General features: G+C 39.8%; 1 protein-coding gene across 2 annotated transcripts in view; it reads left to right on the top strand.

The window, feature by feature from the left end:
- The window catches only part of nxpe3 (neurexophilin and PC-esterase domain family member 3), a 28,885-nt gene extending 2,663 nt beyond the window's left edge, over positions 1-26,222 (top strand). Inside the window, exons 2-7 of one of the 2 annotated variants that reach the window (XM_008107808.2) lie at positions 8,087-8,343; positions 13,175-13,285; positions 16,736-17,481; positions 20,743-20,816; positions 22,511-22,717; positions 23,892-26,222. In XM_008107808.2, coding sequence (XP_008106015.2) covers positions 8,251-8,343; positions 13,175-13,285; positions 16,736-17,481; positions 20,743-20,816; positions 22,511-22,717; positions 23,892-24,493 — 1,833 coding nt within the window. In that variant the 5' untranslated portion in view covers positions 8,087-8,250 and the 3' untranslated portion in view covers positions 24,494-26,222. The remainder of the gene's footprint in view (positions 1-8,086; positions 8,344-13,174; positions 13,286-16,735; positions 17,482-20,742; positions 20,817-22,510; positions 22,718-23,891) is intronic. The other variant, XM_008107810.2, reaches the window with a different exon arrangement.
- Positions 26,223-27,065: the final 843 nt, after the last annotated feature.

Here is a 27,065-nt window from a genome sequence, read left to right on the forward strand (position 1 = left end):
ATTCAATTGAAAGTTCTTTACTGATCCATTCTGGTTTGTTTAGATGCCTCCCATATCCCCTCCTTATTGGAACTGTTCAAAGTTGTGCCTTCAGTATCCCACTTTTAAGAGACTCTCATCCATCATGAACTCCCTTCCCTTTTAGTATTCCTGACCACAAGAATGTATTTATCGTTTCAGAAGCGAAGAGAGAATACAGTTGTAATGTATTTTTAAAAACCACAAAGTTAAAAACTTGGCATTACAGTGTTCCCTCACTTATCGCTGGGGTTAGGTTCCAGGACCACCCGCAATAAGTGAAAATCCGCAAAGTAGGGATGCTATATTTATTTTAATATTTATACATTATTTTAATAGTTATACACTATTTTAAGTCTTTATCAATCAATTGTGTGTTGATAAATCGCCTCCTTCTCCGCCCGTTGCCACTTGGGCTCCTTTGGCTTCTCTCTCTCTTTGGCTTCTCCTTCCTCCCTTCGTTAGGCTGTAAATTGTAATTTTTATGATTTATAATAGTCTTTAAAAGTTTATTGAAAAACTGCGAAACAGCGAAACAGCGAAAAGTGAACTGCGAAGTAGTGAGGGAACACTGTATATTAAATTTCCTTTGACCAGAAGCTGGCCACTTGGAGTGCTGTAAGAAGGTCCTCCATTGTGCATGTGGCAGGGCTCAAACTCCATTGTAGTAGGTGGTCAGTGGTTTGTTCTTCTCCACACTCATGCTGTGGACTCCACTTTGTAGCCCCATTTCTTAAGATTGTCTCTGCATCTTGTGGTGCCAGAGCATAGTCTGTTCAGTGCCTTCCAAGTTGCCCAGTCTTCTGTGTGCCTAGGAGGGAGTTTCTCATCTGGTCAGTCACTGATTGAGGTCACGGGTTTTAGCCTACCACTTTTGGACTCTCACTTGCTGAGGTGTTCCTGCAAGTATGAGAGAAGCCTCCCTGCAAGATGGTAACTCATTCGGGTGTCCCCTGGGCAACGTCTTTGTTGACAGCCAATTCTCTCACACCAGAAGTGACTTGCAGTATGCAAATAAACAAACAAGTGGACAAATAAACCTTTTCAGGACCAACAATGCAATGATCTCAATTAACTTTGATGGCATGTCAGCTACCAAAGAACAGTTGCTTTATGAACTGTGTTGAGATAAGAATTGTGAAGTGCTGTGTCCAAGAAACACACAGAGATAAACAACAGAAATGACCAAAAGTTCCAGGAATGATCTTAGTGGTGGAAAGGCCACATACACAGTATTGAAGTGATGTCTTTGTAAAACCAGGTCTCCAGGTCAGTGCCCATAATACTGAAGAAAATAACAATAGTAGTAGTAGTAGTAGTAATAATAATAATAATAATAATAATAATAATAATAATAATAATAATTTATTTCTAAACTGCCCTCTCTCCCCATGGGGACTCAGGGAGGTTTACACACATATAAAAGGCATACAGTCAATGCCATCATTAAGATCATACTGTTAAATAGAGGTTATAACAGTAGAGCTTAGTAACCATTGAATCACACCTTGGCTCTCCCTAAATTTACTGAAATTAGCTTTCTTAAAGTCTAGAATATGTGTCTGACTATGGGTGCGTGAGCCTTTCTGCTTTATAAAACGCTTCGGAAGAATATGATCATTTCCACCTAATGATCTTGCCATGTTTCATCCTGTTAACCAGGTCATCCCTTTTGGTTGGGATCAGAACTAAAATAGTGGATCCCCTTGTTGTCTCCTCCACATTCAAGACAGTATAATTATCAAAGTGAGGGATTTATTGGACCTAGTATTCTTGACTGAGTTGGACTTTCAGCAAATATAAGATACAGTAGTTGAAAACTCATATTACTATTAAATCTTTTATTTTGCAATGTGTGGTCATCTGTTGCAGGAAGGCTGTCTGGGGAGTCTATTGTAGGCTCCTGCAATGACATCTCTGCTGTTTATTTCCCCTTTAATTTTTGCCTAGGTGCTCTCAACCTGGCTTCCAGGGTTTGATCTCTTCACAGTTTTAAACATCCTTGATATACAGTTCTCTTCCTCCTTCTTTTCTGTTTGGTCTTTTAAAAATATACCATACCTCTCTATTACTATATTCTAATCATGAGACCCACCCATCAGATTTCAGTGATGCCTTATTATATCATGTTTAGTTTGCTGTATTAAGAATTCAGGTTCATTTTGTTTTCTTTCACGCTCTGTGCATTAGTGTAGAGACATCTAAAACCGACCATGAAATAGGGATATAGCTATAGAGGAGGCAATGTGATGGCACTGTTTTCTCAAATAAGAATTCTGCGCACTAATAAAATTTACCTTCATTCTCCAGATGTTGGGTATTATGGTAACTTAAAATTCTAATCGAGCTTTTTGAAATACTAAGAAAAGGGGGAAGCAAACTTATCAAAGGAATGGCAAGCTGGAACGTGTCCAGAGAAAGGCAACCAAAGTGATAAAAGGTTTGGAAACAAAGCCCTTTGAGGACCGGCTTAGGGAGCTAGGTAGCATGTTTCCCCAAAAATAAGACAGGGTCTTATATCAATTTTTGCTCCAAAAGATGTGTTAGGGCTTGTTTCCAGGGGCAGTCTTATTTTTCCAAATTGACTTTTTAAATTAACTATATCTAGGGCTTATTTTTGAAATAGGCCTTATATTTTGAGCATCCTCAGAAATGCTGAAAAATCATGATAGGTCTCATTTTCTGGGTAGGTCTTATTTTGGGGGAAATACGAGTATGTTTAGCTTGGAGCAGAGAAAGTTGAAAGGGGTCATGGTAGCCATGTTTAAATATCTGAAAGGATGTCTCATTGAGGAAGAGGCGAGCTTGTTATCTGCTGCATGGAATGGGCCAGTGTGTTCAAATTACAAGAAAAGAGATTTCACTTAAACATTCAGAAGGCGATTCATGTCGTTCGACAGTGGAATATGCTGCCTTAAAGTGTGATGGAGTGTCCTCCTTTGGGTTTTTTAAAACAGAGACTCGATGGTGTGTTGATTTTGTGTTCCTGCATGGCAAAACATGAGAGCTCTAGATAGGAATGATTTTCATTCTCAGTGATTCTTGGGGATGGATGAAAATGGCATTGAGTGGCAAAATTCTTATTTTGGGGATTCTTGCCCTCATTTTACCCTTGTCTCCAATAACTATGCTACAACAAACTTAGAGAAACTGAGGGAAGCTTGCTGCAGCCTTAGGGGTTTGTTAGCTACCCAGTCAGTGTTATGATTATGAAATCCTTAGAAAATAGGTCATGCTGTGCAGAGAACCAGTAGGGAGATCCTCCTGTGACTGGTCTCAAATATATGTCAGGCCGCCTTTCATGTGAATTTCAAGATAAAGCATACATAGTGTGCTATTTGGTTTGAGGAAGTAGAGGAGAAATGCCAGCCACATTTCAAACAACAGAAACGAATACAGGAAGTATCTTTTAGCTACTGTTGTTATTCTTTCCAGATCAGCCCTATACATCATCATAGCAGAAAGTATATTATTCTGACATCCCCTGAACATATGCTCTTTTGATTATTTATCCTAAGAAAATAGTCCAGTTTTATATGACAAGCCTTTCCCTCCTTTTTAAAATTTATTTTCACATCTGTGTTCCCTTCATTACATGGAATCATTTTTCAGAATGGCTTATAATCGCTGTAATCACTTTGTATAATCCGCATAATAGGCCACATACAACCTTTTTGCACCGCAGGATATTTACTAGATTTAAAAGAAATTATTATATGGAAAATCAATCAAACCAAGGAGGCAAAAGTGTGACAGAGGGTTATGTAAAAGTGTAAATAAGAACATTTCCTCCGAGATGTAGTCAGAGTAGCTATACTAAATGGGGGATTCTAGGAGCTGTAGTCAAAAACTGATTCAAGCATTGTCATTGTTGTGATAGAAAGGTTGTCATTTTGTTAAAGGCTACTTCTGTATGGGTGCACTGCATGCTAGTCGTCTGAGAAGCAGTGTTCAGACAACACTTACCTTGAAATTGTCTCAGGTACAGACTTGTAGAGAATCCAACTAAAAATAACTTCCTTGTACATATCCCCCCCCCCCCCCCCCGCCCAATGGCTTGGGTCAAACATGGTCATACCCCTCTCCCGTGTTTTTCAGAAAGACTAGTGCTTTCATCCATTCCATTATCTGTAGAACTTAGTTTTCAATTTTGCCCCCACACAACTGGATATGGGATGGAAGATAATATGCAAAATGATGCACTTTACTTCTACAAGGCAACCTAATTGTATATACAAATATGTGCTTTTTCTCCTTTCTCTTTCATTCTTGTCCTTTAGTATCTGTTAATTTCAAAAGGAATATACATTAGTATCTTTGCAAATTCTGGGGTCAAAAGGCTCTTTCCATGTGACCACAGTTGCCAATGAGATGAGACAGACTGGTGTCTCGGGAATGTCACTCTTTTGAAACAGACTGTTCGGTCCCAGCCGTCCCCTGGTTGATTTCGCCAATAATTTTGCCAGCATTATTTTTATTTGTAAACTTCATGTAGTTCTCTATTATTTATCTTGCCTTTTTCTGCATCCAAAAATATATTAAGGAGGGAAAGAAGGGATGGAGAGATGGGATATCTTCACAATGCCTATTGGCAATGGTGTTAAACTCTCTCTGAGTGGAAGCAATTCCAGTAATTTACAATATCAGAAATGAAGTTTAGAGTTAAGAAGTTTAGAATTATCTCCGCTCATCAGCTCCTAAATGTAGGCCGCATTGGTAGAGAATTATATTAGACTGGAAGGAAATCCAAGGTATACAGCAAGGAGACTCTGACAGAGTGAAGCCAAAAACTAAGATATATACAAACAAAAACCACCAGGTTGAAAAGTAACAGTGAGATTCCAAAGGAGCTAAAAGCACCTAAAGCAGAAAGCAAGATGGCCTTCTAAAATGATTTTAAATTGCTATATAGAAGATAAAGTAGCTATACATTCATGAAGCTTACAGTTCTCTCCACTCATCAGCTCAAATAACACTTTGATACTCTTATTAGAATGTACAGAAACATAGTTTTATGTTGCTAATGAGTCTTAACTAAATAAATATTTATGTTTTATTTATAATACATTTCCGGAACAGCTGCTTCTTAATAAGGAGAAAGTGATTGTATCAGCAATAGCAGGTTGTAAATGCTGAACTGAAAAGTACATCCTTGCATGTTCCTAGCTTCATTTCATAAGTAAATAATCCAATCCATTATCCCACAGGGATATTACATAATGAAATACATCTGTTTGTTAATGTTTTCTTTGCCTCTTCTCAAGTTCTGTTGCAACATTTTAGAGCATAAACAGAAATTAGACGATCTATTACAGAAACTGAAAGACAATAAGAGTTAATGGAAGAAGAAGTCTGGGTATAAAACTTTAACTAATTCAGTGTTCTCTAATGAAAATATCTTCTGAGCCTTATTGTAGTCTTAAACCAGTGGTTCTCATCCTGTGGGTCCCCGGATGTTTTGGCCTTCAACTCTCAGAAATCCTAACAGCTGGTAAACTGGCTGGAATTTCTGGGAGTTGTAGACCAAAACACCTGGGGACCCACAGGATGAGAACCACTGTCTTAAACTACAATAAGACCTATAGCCTTGGTTTTACTAGGCATCTTCCAGGTCCTTCAGGCAAATTCGATGGTATGCTTCTACTATAAATTACTATAGAGTTGTGCTGGACCATCTAGCAGCTTTCTAATAATCCCTAGGTCCTCAAATGCAACTCTGTGGTTTGCTGGAACTGAAAGTGAGTTATTTTAATATTTATTTCGTGTCAAAAGCATTGTACAACAAATACATTTCAAATAATGGGGGGGGGGGGGAAGAAAAAAAAAAGAAATCACAAGCAACTAAATAGTTTTGGACCAAAAGCGGGCAACAGCAACCGCATTGTCTGTAGCTTTAAACAACTCCTCCTCCGTACATGAGGCAGGGCATTGAGGGCAAGCATACATGTGCTGAGTTGTTTGTTCAGCTCCACAGTCACACAAGGTGGAGGATTCCTCCAGGTAGTGCCACCTTGCCAAGTTGTCTTTTGATCTGCCCACTCCACTTCTGAGTCTGTTCAGGGACTTCCAAGTTGCCCATTCTTGGTTTGTCCCTGGAGGAAGACCCTCTTGGGGGGCCATCCAGTTAGAATTGCCAGGTTTAGCTGCCCAGAGAGACACCCTTGCTGCTGCTGGAGGAACATCAAGAGGAGTGGTGGTTCTCATGAAGCCCTTCCTTGATTTGAGTCTGGTGGGAGGAGGCTGATAGTCATGCAGTGGGTGGCTTTCACAATGTTCGACCTTTTTTCTCTCACCGTTAGCAGCAACTTCCCATCGCACGTCAGGAAGGGCAATGCCAGCTAACTTGTAGAGTTATTTTAATGGCATGGGGTCTTATCTACAGTTTGTATAACTGCAGGCCAGCCAGGAACATATACTCCATGGATATGGAGTCTTAATGTATTTAACACAGTTTCATTTCAATATTTTCTTAACAGACTGCTTAGCAGAGCAAGTTGATTCTAACAAAATGCTCTAGTTAGTATTTTATTATCTGTCAGAGTGTGTTGATGATGACGAAGTTCAGAGAAAAGAGGTCAGGGAGAAGAAAAGAGGTCTAACCAGTTCAGTCTTGATTTGGGATGTCCAGTATAAAACCTGTGGCCACTGGCTTGTCTACAAGCACCACTCTTGCTGCTCAACTCTCATTAAAAAAATTCAGGATTACATCTTATCTCTTTTTTTGTAAAATAATAGCATGTAGATCTAGAGGCATTCATAATGAATGAAAATAGTCATCAGTTGCCCAAACAGTGCCCCCCTCCCAGAAAATGCAAAGAGCCCCTGGTTTTGCCTGTTGTGTTTGAAAAGTTGAATCTTGCAGGGAGACCTTGCAGTGTTCAGTTAGAGCAGTGAGGCAATTGTAGGAAGTGCTGGTGAAACTGCAGGAACATTGTGGGATGGGAGATATGTGTATGCTTGTGTAGTGGAGGAATGGGGTACAATATTGTGTGGCAGAGTGCTTGTGTGAAATGTATATGTTTGCATTTTTGCAGAAATGGTGATGTGGTACTGAAATTACTGTTGCTTATACTGTAGAATTAATGCAGTTTGACGCCACTTTAATTGCTATGGATCAGTGCTATGGAGTCATGGGAATTGTAGTTTGTAAAGGCATTAGCACTTTTTGGTAGAGAAGACTGAAGACAATGTAAAACTACAACTCCTATAATTCCATAACATTGAGCCAAACTTGCGTCAAACTGCTCCTTGAGACAGGGAGCTTGGGAAAGCTATATAGAATCCCACAGTCAGCAACTGGTTATGGTTTGCTGTTAGCCCCAGCTTCTACCAACCTAGTGGTTCGAAAACATGCAAAAATGTGAGTAGATCAATAGATACCGCTTCAGTGGGAAGGTAACAGCACTCCATGCAGTCGTGCTGACCTCATGACATTGGAGGCGTCTACAGACAATGCCAGCTTTCTTTGGCTTAGAAATGGAGGTGAGCACCAACCCCAGAGTCAGGCACGACTAGACTTAATGTCAGTGGGAAACCTTTAGGTAAAGATTTCCCCTGACGTTAAGTCCAGTCATGTCTGACTCTGGGGGTTGGTGCTCATCTCCATTTCTAAGCCGAAGAGCCGGCGTTGTCCGTAGACACCTCCAAGGTCATGTGGCCGGCATGACTGCATGGAGCGCCGTTTTACTTTTACCTATATTCATGTGGAAGATAAAAAATTAGTTTTCTTGTAATGGTGTCAGAAAGGCCTACTTCTAAGAGAAGAAACAAACCATTATAATATGTACCAGGGCACTGCAAGATGAGTTGGATGAGGCCCCAGTGCAGGATTATTTTCATGATCAATATGTTCATCCCAAGTTCAATTTAGGTCAGAAGGCATTTGCTTCCCTTGAAAAGGGATCCACAAAACAACTCTCCAGTTTGAAGCACATTATCTGTTTATTTTTAGCCAAGCCAGTACTAAAATTAAGTTGCAAGGTTGACTGTAATGTGATATATATTTGAAAGCAATTCTGCCACAGCTAAGAAATAATGCTTGTCATTCCACAATCTGCTTTTCTTTCAGCTCTGTTTTTGGAGCAGGATATGTATATTCAAAGGAAGATGCAATGCAGCAGAAGGCTCCTGGTGACTTTGCTTGTGTGAAACCAAGCAACAATGACATTGGTGCCTGCAGAGCATGGGCAATGTGGCAGCATCTTACGTGAGTGAAAGAGAGAGGAAAGGATCATGTGGCCCACTTACTCCAGAATACAAATTTTGTGCTTGGTTCTAACAGTGCTGGCTATCCTAGGTTTTGTTCATAACTTTTATCAGGTCGAGGTGAGTCCTTCAACTCTCTTAAAGATAGGGCAGTGGGACCGAACTTTTTATTTATCCCTATTTTTTCATTGTTAATCTACTTATATTGTTTGTAGTTCATGTTTATGTATTGTTCTATTCTTCTTCCGTGTTTTTAATATTCAGAAGGTGTATGATTTCACTGGTGTGGGCAATTTCTCCACCCTTGCAGATCAGTTATTTCACACATTATGTTCATACCTGCTGTGGTAGGGTGTATTCTCTGATTACCAAACCAATTAAGCTCTTGGTATTTAGGCTGGTCGAAACATGGAAACATTTCCCACACTTGCAGCCTAGCTTACTGCATCAAAATACTTGAAAAATTGCCAGATGATTCCTTGTCACCTCAAAACGCATGTTTTTGCTGTTCTGGTCAACAGGTTTTCAATAAGGAAAATATTTTAAATTCTCTCTTGTGAAATAATGGTCCTTCGCTAAAAAGAAAAGTGACAGAACTCTAGTATTCCTGGAAGGCAGTTCTTATAAGATCTGCTATTGCTATTATGCATTTTTTGTAGTGGATAAAGCATATGTTTCCACATAGGTACCTCATTAATACCGTATTTCCCCGAAAATAAGACAGTGTCTTATATTAATTTTTGCTCCCAAAGATGCACTAGGTCTTACTTTCAGGGGATGTCTTATTTTTCCATGAAGAATTCACATTTATTCCTGAACCAAAAAATGAACATTTATTATATACTGTACAGTAGTTGTCATCACAAACCAGCATAACCAGACAAACTATGAATCCTATCAAGAATTTCTTGTTACTACCAATATTTCCATGTACAACACTCTATGATACGTACATTTACCGATCCTGCATGCTCTGGTGTTCTGTTCATTGGGCATGCTTCCAAACAAAAACTTTGCTAGGTCTTACTTTCGGGGGAGGCCTTATATTTAGCAAGTCAGCAAAACCTCTTCTAGGTCTTATTTTCTGGGGATGTCTTATTTTAGGGGGAACAGGGTATTATTACTCTAGTAAGTCTGAGCTGTAAGGAGGCCACTGCCCTTATAGAAAATAAAACATGTGCCCTTACTTCAAAGGATGTTGAGGCTCAAGAGACTTTTATCACAATTACCTTGGTGATTGTGATAGATGTGTGGAGATGTGGGACCAAGGGGAAATTGAAAAGGGAGATGTGGGGAAGAGAGAAGGACTGGAAGATTTGCTCTTAAATCTGTCTGCTATGAAGACAAAATAAAAGACATTTATGAGTATTTTGGCAAACCAGCTAGCTTTTGTTTAAGGACTATCTGCCAGAGTTTTAAACATTTTATTTATGAACCCACAACAAGAAAGAAAGCTTTCTCAATGCAAGCTAAAGTTTTTGAAGTTGCATTCCCCAGGAAAAGGGTCAATCAACAACATTGGCGCCCAATGTGGGGCCTGTTCCAAAAGGACAAAACCCTCAACAGCAGATTTTTTTCTTGGTTTGCAGAACAAGTTCCTCTTCAGCAATTGGCAGGGCAACACCCTAGAGTTTTGGAATGATTATTAAGACTTGGGAACAGTTTCAAAGTGAAATGATAAAGCAGTTGGCAGCTGTGTATCCTGCTAGAACTCACCCAACAGAGATATTTATGTTCCACATATCTCCTCCTATTACATTGAATAATATGAGTCAAGACAATGATCCTGAGACCTTTATAAGTACTTTTGAATGTGTGGCCACTGCTGCCAGCTCCATGTCTGTTTGGGCTAGCCCAGGAGGTGGTTGATTCCTTGGCACCAACTGAAACATCAGATTATGAGAAGGTCAAGGAGGCAATTTTGAGTACCCTGAATTTATCAGAGGATGCCTATCATTGATCCAAGGCAGTCATTCAGAAATTGCTGTAAAATTGCTGTACAAGTGGTGGAGCAAGTAGTGCTGGAAGAATTCATCAATATTCTGCCTTTGAAACTGGACACCATGCTATCAGATGGATATGCTAGAAGCTGCAGTGTTGTTCATATAAGAAGGCTTTCATGGCCGGAATCACAGGGTTGTTGTCTGTTCTCTGGGCTGGAAGTATTCCAGAAGTATTTTCCCGACGTTTTGCCCACATCTCACAACCTCTGAGGATGCCTGCCATAGATGTAGGCAAAACGTCAGGAGAATGCTTCTGGAACATGGCCATACAGCCTGGAAAACACACAACAACCTGGTTTATGGAAGCTTTTGCTGGGGCAGAAGAAGCTGAGAGCAGGCACCTTCAACCAGGTATACCCTGAAGGCACCCAAACAACCAAGTGGTAGTCAATTTAACCAATGTCTGCCACAAGCCAAGACATGTGGGAGGACAATCCAAGTTGCCACATTATACAAATAAGACAACGGGAAGAGGCTACAGACTCTTTGGGATTCCTCTGTGCTTTCCAGGGACATCGAGGAAGAGGGAACTGGCAACCCCATAGATTGTTATACATATGGACAGGAGGGACATGTGCAGTGGGATTGTTCATTTATAGAATGTGAGCTGGAAAATACGTGGGTAGTGTCTAAGGTGATGTTTTGTCTCTAGATGGAATGGGTGGTACCAGCAGAAGGAGATGGGGTCAAATTCACAGCCTTGGTGGATTCAGGATGCTGGCCCTCCCTTGTGGGAAATTCTGTGGTAAAATGCATTCATGGGGGTTTGAAGCCATATAATAACACCTTGGCTATGATAAGAGTAACAGGGCAGAAAAGATGACTTAAGGTGAGAGTTGTACCCAGGTTGTCAAAAGAGGCCATGCTGGGGAGAGATTGGCCAAATTTAGCTATTAAGTCTACTGACCCCAGCGTGTCTGAGGATGGGGAAGCCTTCTCTGGGGATAATTTTTTCATTGGGGATGTGGCCATTGTAACTCAAACCCAATAAGTAGCTTAACAACAAGATGATTCCTCTTTGACTTACACATTGAGTCTGGCTCAGGGAACTGCAGACTCCATAAATCCCCAATTTGAGATGGTAGGAAATCTACTGTATAGGTTAGCTAAGAAGAAAGGTATAGGGGAAGAAAGGAGGCAGCTAGTAGTTCCCCAGGCTTTGCACCTAGAGATCATGAGGCTGGGTCATGATATTCCTATTGCATGATCTTTGGCTAGGGACCTTAGACAGACTACTCCAAATGTTCTATTGGCAAGGGATATCATAGAATCATAGAGTTGGAAGAGACCTTGTGGGCCATCCAGTCTAACCCCTTGTCAAGAAGCAGGAAAATTGCATTCAAAGCACCCCTAACGGATGGCTATCAAGCTTTTTTTTTTTAAGCCTCCAAAAAAGGAGCCTCCACCACACTCGGGGGCATAGAGTTCCACTGCTTAACAGCTCTCATCATTAGGAAGTTATTCCTAATGTTTAGGTGGAATCTCCTTTCCTGTAGTTTGAAGCCATTGTTCTGTGTCCTAGTCTCCAGGGCAGCAGAAAACAAGCTTGCTCCCACTCCCTATGATTTGCCCTCACATCATGGCCATCATGTCTCCTCTCAGCCTTCTCAGCTAAACATGCACAAATCTTTAAGCTGCTCCTCATATGACAGGTTCTCCAAACACTTCATCATTTTGATCGCCTTCTTCTGAACACATTCCAGCTTGTCAACATCTCCCTTAAATTGCAGTGCCCAGAATTGGACACAGTATTCCAGGTGTGATCTGACCAAGGCAGAATAGTGGGGTAGCTTGACTTCTTTGGATAGATACACTATATTCCTATTTATGCAGGCCAAAATCCCATTGGCTTTTTAATCTGCCTCATCACATTGTCGCTCATGTTTAACTTGTTGTCCATGAGGATTCTTAAGATCTTTTTGACACATACTGCTGTTAAGCCAAGTGTCCCCCATTCTGTATCTTTGTATTTCATTTTTTCTGCCTGTGGAGTATCTTGTATTTGTCCCTATTGACTTCATTTTGTTAGTTTTGGCCCATCTCTCTAATCTGTTAAGATCGTTTTGAATTCAGAAAACAAATGTCTTACCCTGGATCCCTGCTCCATTAGTGCCCATGCCAGTGGTTACAGTTCCCTTTGGGAGAATTGCTTTGGACTTGGACTTGGGACCACTGGAGAAGTCCAGCAGGGGGCATACTCATATTGGTACTGATAAATTATGCCACTAAGTACCCTGAAGTAGTTCCCTTAAGATCTACCACGTCTCAGGCCATTGTTAAAGAGTTGTTACCCATTTTTTTCAAGGGTTGGCTTCCTGAAGGAGATCTCAATGGATTAGGAAACCAATTTCTTAAGTCAGCTGGTCATGCATATTTGGGAAACTTTGAAGATCAAACCTATAAAGAACTAAATATATCATCCTCAGGCTAATGGATTAGTAGAAAGGTTCAATCACACCCTCAAACATGCTTAAGACGTTAGCAGGCACCAGACCTAGGGAATAACACAAATTATGACCTTCCTTTGCCATCTGTGAGGTATCCCAAGCTTCCGCTGGTTTTTCCCCCTTTGAGTTGCTCTTTGGGAGGCAACCAAAATGAGCTTTAGATCTGGTTAAGGAGGGTTGGGAAGAGGAAACCGTTTTCACTCGTTTAGTATTGCAACTTCTGGAGATGAGAGAGCACCTTAAGATAGTCTCCATTTGGCGAAAGAGCATTTGGAAAAGGCCCAGACAACTCAAAAGTCCTATTAAGATCAGAGGGTAAGGCTGCATATGTTTCAGCCAGGACAGATGATTCTACTCCTACTACCCTCTTCAGAGGCTAAATTGTCTGCCCAATGGCAAGGGCCCTTAGTGGTGATTAGGAGAGTGGGTCCTGTAGATTATGAGATCAAGCTCGAATGACTGAGACAAGGGACTCAAATCATTCATGTTAATCTGTTAAAGGTTTTGGATGCAGACATGGAGGAAGAGGGTTTTGAACCTGCTGTAGGAGATGTAGCACTGAACACTCCAACTGCTCTAGGAGAACAGCTTGCTTCAGAACAGGTCATACAGGTGAGAAAGCTGAAAAGAACATATCCTGATGTTTTTTCCACCAGGCCAGGGTGAACTGGTTTAATTCAACATCACACCAGGAAACATAGTAGGGAGTCCAGGACGAGTATGGCCCAAAAAATTAAAGGATGCCATCAATATGGAAGCAGAGGTCATATTAAAAATGGGAGTCATTCAGGAGTTTCATAGTCCTTGGAGAAGCCAGCCAATATTGATGTCCACCCAGATGCTAATGTATTTTATTGTTTGTTTATATTTTTACTTCTGTTTTATACAGGCTTTGAATGTTTGTCTTTATTATGTTGAGAGCCACCCTGAATCCCCTCGGGGAGATAGGTGGGCTACAAATAAAGTATTATTATTATAGTAGTGTGCAATTTTGCAGAGATTTCCAAGTTAGATGCCTACCCCATGCCCTGAGTTAGTGAGTTGTTGAGCAAGCTGGGAAATGTGCAAATTTCACCTCCTTGGATTTAATAACAGGGTATGGGCAGATTCCTTTACTGAAGGGGCCATGAGAAAAGACAACCTTTGCTACTCCTAGAGCCCTTTACCAATTTATCTTCATGCCCTTTGGTTGCATGGAGCAGCATTTGATGGATATTGTGTTACAACCAGTACAGGATTGTGCTGCTGTATATATATCAAGAACATCATTGTTTTCAACCCCTCATGGAAACCCACCTGGTTCATTTGCAGAGAGCTCTTGAGGTTCACAAACAGACTGTTTTCATTGCCAATCTCAAGAAATGTAATGCAGCACAAACAGAGTTGCCTTACTTGTATTACATCATAAGCATGGGGCAGATTAGACCAGTGCCAGTCAGGCATGTAGCTGGAGGAGGGCGGGGGCTTGAGGGGCTTCGCCCCCCCCCCCTGAAATTCTCAGGGTGGTCTGCGAGAAGGCCTTACATTTATTATTTAAACTGTTACGTTTATTCATATCATGATCTGATCACCATGCTCAATATATCCCATATACATGGGGGTGTTGGGATAATGATACAAAAGGTTTGCTAGGGTAGATCCTCTCTCACTCAGACTCAGCCCCCCCCCCCCCCGCCCCCCAATCAAAATCCTGGCTACTGGCCTGGTGCCAGTAAAGGTTGATCAGGTGGTCTGATGGCCTAGGTCTCAAACTGCGAGAGAGGTACAGCAATTTTTGGAGTTGGTAGAATGTTCTAAAATTTGTTCCGTATTTTGCCATCTTAGCTGCTCCCTTAACTGATTGGATTAAAAGGGGATTTCTGAAGAAAATCAGATGGGGAGAACGAGAGGAGCAGGCATTTCAGGGCTTAAAAGAAAGATTGTGTCAGGCTCTGGTATTAATTGCACCTGATTTTGCCGAACCATTTATTGTTCAGACAGATGCTTTGGTATAGGAGTTGGAGACAATCTTGGCACATCAGAAAGGCACAGAAGCGTATCCCATCTTTTATCTAAGCAAGAAATTAAGTCCCAGGGAACAACAATATTTGACAATTAAACAGGAGGTCCTGGCAGTGAAATGGGCCATATACAACCTGACACTATCTATGGGGTGCTCCCTTTTAGCTGGTCATAGATTATGCCCCATTGCAATGGTTGCATTGGGTGAAGGATGCCAGTCTTAGGTTGACTAGGTGGTGTTTTAGCCGCCAACCTTTAGCTGTCACCATTTCTCACTGGCATGGAATGGACCATGCTAATGGGGATTATTTTTCTTGACAGGGTGAGCCAGCTGAGATGCAAGAAAGGGGTGGTCCCCTCTTGGTAGGAGGTCCATGTAAAAGTGTGAGCAGTAAGGAGGGCACCGCCATTAGGGAAAATAAAGCACGCACCCTTACTTCAAAGGAATATGTGAGCCTATAAGGATGCTGAGGCTCAGGAGGCTTTGATCACAATCAGGGTGATTGTAAGGGATATATGTGGAGAGGGTGGGGCTGAGGGGAGATTGAAAAGGGAGACATAGGGACGAGAAGGAAAGGAGGATGAGGAAGGACTGGAAGATTTGCCCTTAAATCTGTTTGTTATGAAGACAAAATAAAAGATACTTCGTGAGTATATTGACAAGCCTGTTGGCTTTTGTTTATGGACTATCTGCCAGAGTTTTTATTTATTTATTTGTGGACCTAAACCAGTAAAGGAGGTTTTTACAATGCAAGCCAAAGCTGTAGTTCTCATTCCCTAGGGAGAGGGTCAATCAGGAACAACCCTCCAATTAGTACATTTGCTGCTTGAAGTGTAATCATTATATCATGGGTTTTTCTGCCACTGTAGTTCAGTACCGTTTGATCACACTTATAGCACACACTTTCTACTTGGTGTGCAAAGTTCTGATGCACAATCCCACTTGGAAATAGAAGTAATAACTTTGCTATAGGAAAACTAGTTCCTGTGGAAATGGCAACATCTAGAGTGGGTGTAACTTCAGATGTACAAGTATAGCTGTGACCTTTTGCAATGCACCTGTAATATGCTTTGAGCTTCTCATTGTTACATATTCTAGAGTTGAGCATTGACATTAAAAGGTGAAGAATGAAGCACTGATAACACTTGGTTTTATTCAACCCTGCCATAAAATCTGACAGAAAGAGCCATTGATGGCACCTGGCATTCCATGTGCTGGCATTTACTTGCACACAATGGGGAGGGGGGTAGATCACTTGATGACATTTTAAGTTTAAATATTTGAGGTATTGATATAATTTTATTTTAATTATATCTTGTCTTTCTCCCATTGCAAGATCTGTTTCATAACCAATGTTAAAGCAGAATGCAATGAGCCCTCCACTTTCGCATGAGGTAGGGGTGCAGAAACTCCACAAAAATGAATTTACAATTCTGTTTTTTAAATTTGAGAGAGCACCTTTCTAGGAGTCTTTGGGTCCCCCAATGCAGCTCTTAGTGGAGGTGGACCATAGCGTAATGGTAGAAATCCTGAGGATTCCTAGAGAGAGCATATTAATCAAATCTCCAAAAGTTACAGTTGTGGAGGTATAACTATACAGTTACAATCAGTCATTATATTTTTAAAAGCCCTAAAAATAAGTAAACTATCAGATTCAAGCAGATTTAAAGCATGTAAACATACATGGCTTAATAGAGTACTCAAATATGCACATACACTAAAAACTCTCCTGGAACTACCAAAAGTCTCACAATCTCTGAAGGTACCTGTCTTAGATGTGGGTGAAATGTTAGGAGAGAATGCTTCTGGAACATAGCCATACAGCCTGGAAAACCCACAGCAATCCTACCAAAAGTCTGTTTGGATAAATAGATCTTTTCCTGCAGGCAGAAGAGGAACAGATGAACTTTCTGTTAGAGGAATTTGGTCAATTGATTTGCTTTTAAAGAGTGTATTTGTATGTTGTTTCTGTTGGAAGTTCCTTGTGGTACTGTATGTTGATGTTAGAGATGAAAGTATGCTTTGTATATGCATTTTTCAAATAGCTTCCTTTTTTATAGACTACAACAGATTTAAAGTGGTTGATAGAAGACGATTACCAGCAGCCTTCATCACAGTGGACTAAAATACCCAGAAAGTTGTATTGCGGCTATGAACAGCAAGTTTTGTCCACAAGAGAACGAGAGGAAGAAGAGGCTTTATTTGCATCTTTACAGTGGCCCAAACCTCATGCGGACAATATCCCCTTTGTCAGGAGTACAGACCCGTCCCTTAGCAGCTTTGTAATACTGAATCCTCATAAGCAGTACAAAGTTGGAGATCAACTGGAGGTACTGGTTCACATGCAGGATTATGAAGGGCGGCCAAAGCAGTACGGTGGAGACTACCTTCAAACAAGAATCCATTCTGCTCCTCTTAAAGCTGGGGCCATTGGAAGAATTTTAGATTACCAAAATGGAACCTACAGGCTTTTTTTCACTTTACTCTGGGCAGGAGAAGTCATGGTATCTGTGTCTTTGGTCCACCCAAGTGAAGGGATCCAAGTCTTGCAACGTTTACGAGAGGAAAAACCAGACAGGGCCTATTTTAAAAGCCTGTTCAAATCAGGGAGGATTTCAGAAGCTACAGAGTGCAATGTGTGTTTGCATGGAGATATGCCAGTCTGCAACTTTACAGATCCCTACACAGGGGAGCCATGGTTTTGCTACAAGCCAAGAAAACTCTCCTGTGCCACCAGAATCAACCATTACAAGGGGGGATATCAAAAGGGCCTTGTGACCTCAGAGGAGGGTCGACTTTTCCAAAGGTATGTATTCGCTGAGACTCAACTGTTTAGTTTAGTTTTTTGCTAGTTTGTGTAATGTTTAATAAGAAACCCTGTTCCATTTCAGAGAGCCAGTATAGTATAATGGTTTTAGTATTGGACCAGGACACTGGAAGAGTAGGGTTTGAACCTTGCTCAGCCATGGAAACCCAGCGGTTTACCTTGGGCAAGTCATATTTAGCTTCAGAGGAAGGCAAGGGCAACTCCTCTGCCAAGAAAACCCTGTGATAGGTTTGCCTTCCAGAACTGAAGTTGCCAGAAATGATTTGGCGCTAGAGATCAATAATTCCACTTAAATTGCTTGTATTGGTGGTAAAGGTTCCTGTATTGAAGTCTTTGAAGGCTGAAATTCCTCATGAAAATGGGTGCCAAGTAGAGTTGCCATGTTCTTGTTCTACAAATCTGGATAGCTATTTAGCATAAAGTACTGTAAATTGTTACATGATTGTAGTAGAGTTTGGTAAATTTTCCTACGGTGTTTTGATTTTTGAATTCTTTATATATTGGGCAGACACTTGCAAATATATATTAAAAAACCCCTACTACTCTGGTGTAAAATAAGGAAGAGAGACTTGGAAATAGAACAGAAAAAAATTCTGTTCAGATTTTCTGCTCATGAAGTTTATTTGGGACTTTTGGGCAATCTCATTTTCTCAGCCAATCCCACCTAAAGGGATGTTTTGTGCGGATAATCAGAAATAAAAAACTTTGTAAAGCAACATGTGCATTGCTGCTGTGATTCACCTAATTCTGAATAGTGAATTTTATTTGATGTTAGAATTGTTTGCCCTGAACAATTCTCTTCTCTAGAATGAATAGTTTTTTAAAAGCCAAGTTATTAGCCTTTAGGAAAAGTTTAAAAACCTGGCTTTTTCGGTGTGCTTTTGAAGATTGATTCCTATGTCAGGTTCCGTCCCAGTGTCAAGCTGTTTTCCTGGTGCATTTTATCTCATCCCTCAGTTGAGAATAACCTCATTGTTTATCCCATCCGAGTTTTCCAATACATGCAGCACTTTATCTACCTCACCCAATTTTACAGTTTTACAATTTCCACGCCTCACAATTTGGCCCAGCTCGCCCTCATTTAAATTTTGTATTGTTTATACTAAGTTTTTTATGCTACTGTTATTATGTTTTGTTTTACTATCTTATTGTGTAAGCATTTTTATTGGATGTTGTTGTGTGTTTTGTATGTATTTTATCCTGCTTTGTTGTAATTGTTTGGGCTTGGCCCGATGTTAGCCGCCTCGAGTCCCTTTGGGGAGATGGAGGCGGGATACAAAAATAAAGTTGTTGTTGTTGTTGTTGTTGTTGTTTTAAAAATCCCAAATTTCCTTCTTTCCCACTGGAGCACAATGAAATAGCCAACAGATTATTGGAGGCCAGCCAATTCAATACCTATTGATCCATGATGTGAGAGTTTGGTCACTACCTTTGATAGAAAAACTGATGCAATAATAAAGAGATTATTCAAAATATAAATAGACAATTTCAATCAGTTTGGTTTAATTTTACAATGTTCTTGTACAAATAGAGATCCTTCCAAATGATCTTCTAAGTATCACTTAAATGTTTGTGTCAAGTGTATGCTAATATTGAACACTTTAGATTGGAAAACTGACAGCAAAACAGCATTTTATTCCTGATTTCAGGCATTTGTAGTATACTTCTCTTCCACGTGTAGTTTTTGTTCATTTGTTATGTTTTTGGTTTACAATTTATTTTTATCTATGCTATTTTATCTATATTATAATTATCTTGCATCATGGACGTCTCATTAAACTCAGTCGAACTTGATTTTTGCCAAGTGCATTTAAAAAGTGTTTGTTCCTTAAAAAAAAACATGAGCTCAAACAGATTCATTTACTCATACCAACATCAGTTTCCTGCAAGTGTTTGGGCAAGCTGGAACCAAACCATCTTGTAATCCAGCTGTAAATAGAATTGTTGCCATCAAGCTCCTGGTCTGATCTGCTTCCATGCTGCCCTCAAAGTTCTTTCACACTTCTAGCTCCCCTGGGTCATAACATCTTTTAAAAAGATGCCACATCCTCATCTGTCCCTTCTCTCTTTGGTATCCCTGGCTTTGATGCTTGTGCAACACACTGTTTTCTTTTGGAACTACTTGGAGAGGTGCTGCTGGGCAGACACTTGCAATAAATCACAGCATCATTGTTTGATGGGAATAGGGCTACACAGTTTGCTCCATAGTTCAGCTCTCATAAGGATTAGAGACTTGCTTTAAAAAATGAAAGCTTGGAATCCATGCCAGCTAATGATGCAGATGGGCAATAGGTTCAGATAAAACCCAATCAACTGGTTAATCTGTTAATCCTAGTACCAGGCAATCAGAAGTGAATGTATTAATATATGCCGCTTAGTTGTGATGTTTTTAATTTGTTTGAAAAAGCATAAGTGAGGGCACTTCAATCAAAAATTCTAGCTTACAGTTCTCAGACACCCATTGACTTGGATTAGTTGCCAGTATTATGCACATGCCATTATTTTTGACGTTGCATAACGGTAGTAAAAAGCTCATTTGGCAAAAATGATTTAGCACTATGCGTGTGTGCATACCTTTGAGCCACCTGTTAATTTATGGTGACCCTATGAATTTCATAGGGTTTTCTTAGGCAAAGAATACTGGGAGGCCTTTTCATAGTTTCTTCCTTCTAAATATAGCTTACAGCACCAGGTATTCATTGGCTGTCTCCCATCCAGGTGCTAAACAAGGCTGACCATGCTTAACTTCCAAGGTTAGTTGGGATCTGGTGCCATTAGAGTTTTATTTTTATATTTTAATTTACATTTTTTATTTTTAAAAGTATTGTAAAAAAATATTCAAAACATTTTCCATTGGTAACACATATTTACATCATTTCCCCCATTCGCGTTTTATTTAAGTAACGGTTGTGTTTTGTTTTGACTATGTCTGCTCACCATTTTGGATTCCATGCCTCATCTGAAGGATGGACAGGTCTTTGCTTGTGTACGTGCTGTGTAATAGTGCAGAAGCTCTGTACTCTAGATTGTATTTTAATACAGGTCTACAATCAAAAGAGGACTTAATACTGTTAACAGCGCTAAAGTTGTTAGTATATCATGGGCTCTGAGTGTTTGACCTGTTGGGCCCAAATACCTTAAATATACGCACACATGTGACCTGATACAAAATTACTTTAACAAATAGAATGTTCTTTTAACACTTGTGTGTGTTTCTTTTTTTTTCTTTTTGAAATATAGTGGTGTGAATATCAAAGTGCCAATATCCTCAAATGGCCCTGATACTGTGATTGTGAGGCCCTTGAAACATGCAGGTAAAGGATTTTCTTTTTCGTATCACTATGGCCGGGATGGGCAATTTCAGGTTTGTGAAATTATTGTGGCCCATCCCTGTTGCTGTGGTTTTCTGGTGGGGGGGGGGGCGCACAAAATAAGGCACAAAAATAATCTACAGTTATATAAAATAAACTAGCTGTGCCCGGCCACGCGTTGCTGTGGCTTATGCTTTCAGAGTGTTGCCCTTTATTTACTGTCCTGATTTTAGAGATTATATTGTTCTGTATTATTATATCACAGTAATTATTACATGTTATATTTATAATCTTATATTATCTGCTTAGAACTGGATTATATGAGGCCCCTTCTTCACAGCTGTATAAAATGCACACTGAAGTGGATTATATGGAAGTGTGGAGTCCAGATAATCCAGTGCAAAGCAGATAATATAAGATTATAAATGGGTTATATAGGTGTGTGGAAGAGCCTTGAGTCTACACTGCCATATAATCCAGGTCAAATCTGATAATCTGTATTTTATAGGCAGTGTGAAAGAGGCCTAAGTGAGGCCTAACTCTGCCTATCCCCTGGGCTGAGTGGGTTGTTAAGAGACCAAGTGGGCAGAGATTAGCCTTCTAACTCGCAGCAATTGGATAAAAACAATTATTCCTCTCCCTCTAATTAGGACTTTATTTTTCTTTTCTTTTTGTTGTATGAACGTAGAGGCATGGATGAGGGGTTGTGCTGCCAAGTTTAGTGTTTCTGGGGTGTATAGTTTTGTTGTTTTGTCCTAGGCCGAAATTTCATTACCCTTTTATATATATAGATTGTATTAATTTTTTAGTGTTTTTTTGGGGGGGTTGCTAGGAGACCAAGTTGGAGGAGCTTAGCCTTCTAACTGGCAGCAATTGGATAAAAGCAATTATTCCTTTCTCTAAAATTAGGACTTTATTTTTCTTTTCTTTTTGTTGTATCAACCTAGAGGCGTGGATGATGGGTTGTGTTGTCAAATTTCGAGGTTGTGGGGCCTGTAGTTTTGTTGTTTTGTGGGTCGCCGTGATGCCATCACTCTTTCATATATATAGATGTATTATTACCCAAAATCATACCTGTTTATTAGTTAATAAATTTATCTGTAAATGCACTTATATATACTGTTTTGAGTATCCATTATCAAATATGCTTTGAGACCAGGAGTGTTTGGGATTTTGGATTTTTTTTTCACATTTTCAAATATTTGCACATACATAATGGAATATCTTAGAAATGGGTCCCAAGTCTAAAGGCAAAATTCATTTGTGTTTTATATGTACCTTACACACATAGTCTGTATCAGCTGGGCTAAATCCTTTCAGACACTGCCACCTCTTTTCCTTTTGTGTCATGTTTTAATGCGATTACAAGCCTGAAAAGCCTGGGGGCTTTAGTATTGTTTTACTAGTACAATGCCACATAAAATGATGGCACTGTATAAAAATAAACATATCCATCTGTCAATGGGACTGTTTCTAATTTCCAAGATAGCTTTTTTCTTGGAGATTTTGATAGAACTATTATTATTGGGTAAAGTGACCGTGGTTTTCAGTCGTCTCCATTTTTGTACACTCCTTCTGATAATAAAGTCATTATATCTGAGTTGGTTTTCTGGGGCTATATAACAGTTTCTGATTGATGTAATGTACTCTTATTTCCTTTTTATTTCTGATTGATAATTCAGATTTGTTTCTTTCAGAGATGGACAATCTAGAAAGATCGCAAAAGCCTGATATATTCCCTTCTGGCCATTTTTACCAGGATGAATGGCAACCAAGAACACAATGGATTCGTCATTTTAACAAGTCATCAGAGGTCATTGAATGTTTACAGGATAAACTTATCCACTTGTTTGGGGACTCTACAATCAGGCAGTGGTTTGAATATCTAACAGCATTTGTTCCAGGTTATTACTTTTTGCCTTACTTTTGTTTATAAAAATAATACTGTATATGTTCTTTGAACGTCGAGCCTTGGCTTATATTTGGTTTGGCTTATACTTGAGTATATACAATAGTGTTGGCAGATAGAAGAAAGGAAAGAAATTTAGAAGTAAAAATATAAAATATTGTGTATGCAAATGTATACACATGCATCTAGTTGACTGCAGAGAGAGTCCATTGGTACATCAGGGCAAAAAAATTTGCAGTATAAGACACCAACCTCATGGTTAATACAGTGTTCCCTCACTTATCGTGGGGGTTAGGTTCCAGGACCATCTGCAATAAGTGAAAATCCATGAAGTAGGGACCCTATATTTATTTTAATATTTATACATTATTTTAGTAGTTATTTATTTATTTATTTTAGTAGTTATTTGAAGTCTTTATCAACCAATCGTGTGTTGATAAATCGCCTCCTTTTCCTCCCATTGCCACTTGGGCTCCTTTTCTCTCCCTTTGGCTTCTCCTTCCTTCCTTCCTTAGGCTGTAAATTGTAATTTTTATGTTTTATAATAGTCTTTTAGAGTTTATTGAAAATCAGCGAATCAGCAAAAAGTGAACCGCAAAGTAGTGAGGGAACACTGTATATTTAAACAGAATTTTTGTCAAGGGAAGAAACAGTATGGAATAGAGTTCTGAAAAAACTGTACAGTTTTTTAAAAAATGTCATGATCTTGGTGGTAGGTTAAATATCAAGTGCAGAGGAAGTCCAGTAAAGCATTACCAAAATTGTCTTTAATGAGGAATAAACTGTTCATGTGGTTCAGTTAAAAGAAAATATTCACCTTATTTAATGCAAATATGTGTACAGGTAGGTCCTAAATGTACTAGATCCTGACTGATCTTGAAGCAGCTGCTGTTTACTTGGGAAGGAATAGCAACTGCAGGATTGGCCTGAAGTGAATCTCTTTCCTAGCCCACCATTCTCTCAATATCAGTGCTGCTTAAAAACTTAAAACTTGACATAGGGCATACAGGATAAAGGAAATGTTGGGAAGATATTAAAAGACTTTGCAGGAATTAACTTTTTTGTCAGAACTTTGATAATTGATGTATGCCTGTATCATACAAAATTTTAACAGTTACAAATGGTGACAAATTGCCCTCAATGACATAGTAATGCTTTTTATTTTGTAGATATCATGGAATTAAATCTCGGGAGCGCTCGAAAGATTGGTCCTTTCATGGCTGTTGACCCAAAGCATAACATCCTCCTGAAATTCCGCTGCCATGGCCCTCCTATACGGTTTTTCACAGTTTTTAGCAGCGAGCTGCACTACATTGCCAATGAGCTCAACCGCATTGTTGGTGGGAAGAATACTGTGATAGCCATAACTATCTGGTCTCACTTTAGCACTTTTCCAGTAGAAGTGTATATCAGGAGATTGAGAAACATTCGCAGGTCAATCATCCGACTTTTGGATCGGAGTCCCAAAACTCAGATAGTTATCAAAACTGCCAATGTCCAAGAGCTTGGGCCAGAGGTGAGCCTTTTCAACAGTGACTGGTATTCTGTTCAGCTTGACATAATCATGAGGAAAATGTTCTCAGGAATTGGAGTACATTTTGTGGATGCTTGGGAGATGTCGCTAGCACATTATTTGCCGCACAAACTACACCCAGATGATGTCATTGTCAAAAACCAACTGGATGCTTTCTTATCTTTTGTGTGCCCACCTGAAACGCCCTATAACTTCTTAAGGGGAATACATAATCAAATGTCAAATCTTTTTTTGTAGTTCAGTGTCAAATACATCTTCTGGAGTTGCTGCTTTAACATGAGTTACTACTGATTTTGGTGCCCACAACCTACATCTAATCTGCACAGTATTCATATTTCCAGTGTTTGGGGACCAAGTTTTGAAATCACTTTTGTTCAGACACAAACCACTTTACAAGACAGCTCTATGTGTAGGTGTCCAAAGTTCCACTTGTCACAATTATCATGGTGGGAGAAGAAAGCTGTTTTCAAAAGGAAAGGGACTACAAAAGTACTGAGGGCCTGAAAGCTTTGTTGTCAGGGCATTTGGGTTGAAAAGACTGCTGCTGACTCACTGGTTCATAACTGAAAACAGCCGCCATCCTGTGCTTAACCCTATAAGACAGCCTGCCTTGTCTTATGGAGACCTGGTTAGAAAATACTGATGAACGTATAAGAATTTCACCCTGGGTTTTCCATGCAGCGACCATTTGAAGTTCTACTCTATGGGAGTGGTACTGGAAAAGGTGGTGGTGGGGGACTTCCTTGCCACCATTCTGTGCATGGATAGTTTTCTCATACAGTATTTTCAGGTGGCCAGAGGCTTATCGTTTCTTGCAGAAGTAGTCATCTTCTTTTGACTCCTCCCCATTTTGTTGTGAAATGACCAGGATTTAATTCTCCGTGCTTCTATAAAACTGAGCTTTGTGGAGTATCCAGGTGATATTTGTCCAGTGAGTGATTTTTCCCATTTCACTTGTGGATCTCTCTAGTTTCTGAATTCCCACTGGTCTTTTGGTTGCTTTTCTGACTAAAGTTCTCACTGAGTTTGCATGGGCAGTCTTCTCTAGGCAGAATCACAGTAGAGCCATATTATTTTCCATTGTGTAATAATAGATTTAATAGTGCTCTGTAGCATGTTCATAGCATGGGACATATTTTCAGAACCCAACCCCAACTAGAAATTCTGCAAAGCTTTCTCCTGTGCTTGGTACGATAGTTCCTTGGTTTTCATGCCAGAACTTATTCAGGTGTATCAGAGCTAAGCAAGGTAAAGAGCTAAATCCCTAGGCAGCCACCAAGTGCCAGTTGTTCTTGTTTACTGTGCCACAATAAAAATATTTTGTACCTTCACAGTGTTGTTTCGCTGGTGTAAATCAATTGGTAACAATACCACTTACATCTATTTCAGTTTTGTAACACTACAGCATGTGGAAACGTGAGAGTGAATACTTCTGTGAAGTACTATATATTACACGTTGGTCAACAGGAAGGAAACTGACTGTACAAGAGCCATTGCTTTCTGCAGACATGATGCAGATAAAAGTACAACTTTAGATGGTTCATGGGTATTTTCTAAAAAAGTTTTTTAAGGAACTTGACTGAGATTTGACTGAGAGATGGAACAATTTAAGGCTAGATATAGACTACAATAGGAACTTGCCTAAGCTAAATCTAGACAATTTTGTGTTAGAAGAATGCCATGTGATAGTTTAAGGACAGATCTACTGAGAGCACACTGAAGGGATTCCAGTGCACTGAGCTGTTTACTATGTATTATCGAAGCTTATTGTGTATAAAGTTAGGCTCAGAACATGTTATTGCTGATGCATACATAAACCGAATTTTGAATTTTGTTTTTTCCCGAGCTTGATATTATTTCTATTTGTTGTCGAAGGCTTTCAGGGCTGAAATCACTGGGTTGCTGTGAGTTTTCTGGGCTGTATGGCCATGTTCCATAAATAAATTTCTATTTATTTAACACTTTATTTGTGATTAAAGTATCTTTCTACCTACAATAATTTTTCCATGTGTAAGTTTTGTGGCAATGTGAGAATGCAGCTCTTTAGAACCACAGAATCATGTGCCTCCCCTTTAGAAGTGTGTAGCTTTATAGCTGGGTTTATCATGCAAGGTGACTAGATAGCTGGGTAATCTTCTGGCCTGGGAACTCAGCCCTGCCTCATCTGCAATTGTAGAGAAAGATCAGCCCTGCCTCATCTGCAATTGTAGAGAAAGATTGTAGATCAGTTGTTAAAGATAGCAGGGACTGTCTGCTACTTGCCCTCCAGATCTAGAAGCAGAGTGATGCACAAATTCGGCACTTCACTCAAGCAATATTAGCAGGAGCCAACTAATCCACATATCTCATGTGGAAGAGACCACATGGGACACCTGTTGCAACTCCCTGCCATGTAGAAACACACAAAGAGACTCCACCACATACCCAGACAGCATTTTCCACTGCCAAACAGTTCTTCCTAATATTTAGGTGGAATCTTTGTTCCTGCAATTTGAATCCATTGCTCCATGTCTTAGTCTTCAGAATAGCAGAAATCAAGCTTGCCCCTCCTCAATGTGAAATCTTTTCACCATGGTTGTGTAGTTCAACAGGCTTCCGCTATTATCTTGGTGGAACTCTGGCATTGCTCTTTCCCTTCTCAGCATGAAGAGAAGTGTAATTAGATCCTGGCTGGAGAAGATTTGAGTGGTACAAGGCATGCATAGATAGCTGGCATTTTCTTTGTATACAGCAGGCCTTCAGTGTCTGCTGCGGTTGGGTTACAAACCCTCCCCCATGGATTTCAAAACACATGAATGCTCAAGTCCCA

Source organism: Anolis carolinensis, chromosome 3, assembly GCF_035594765.1.
Source record: "Anolis carolinensis isolate JA03-04 chromosome 3, rAnoCar3.1.pri, whole genome shotgun sequence".
Classification (NCBI taxonomy): domain Eukaryota; kingdom Metazoa; phylum Chordata; class Lepidosauria; order Squamata; family Dactyloidae; genus Anolis; species Anolis carolinensis.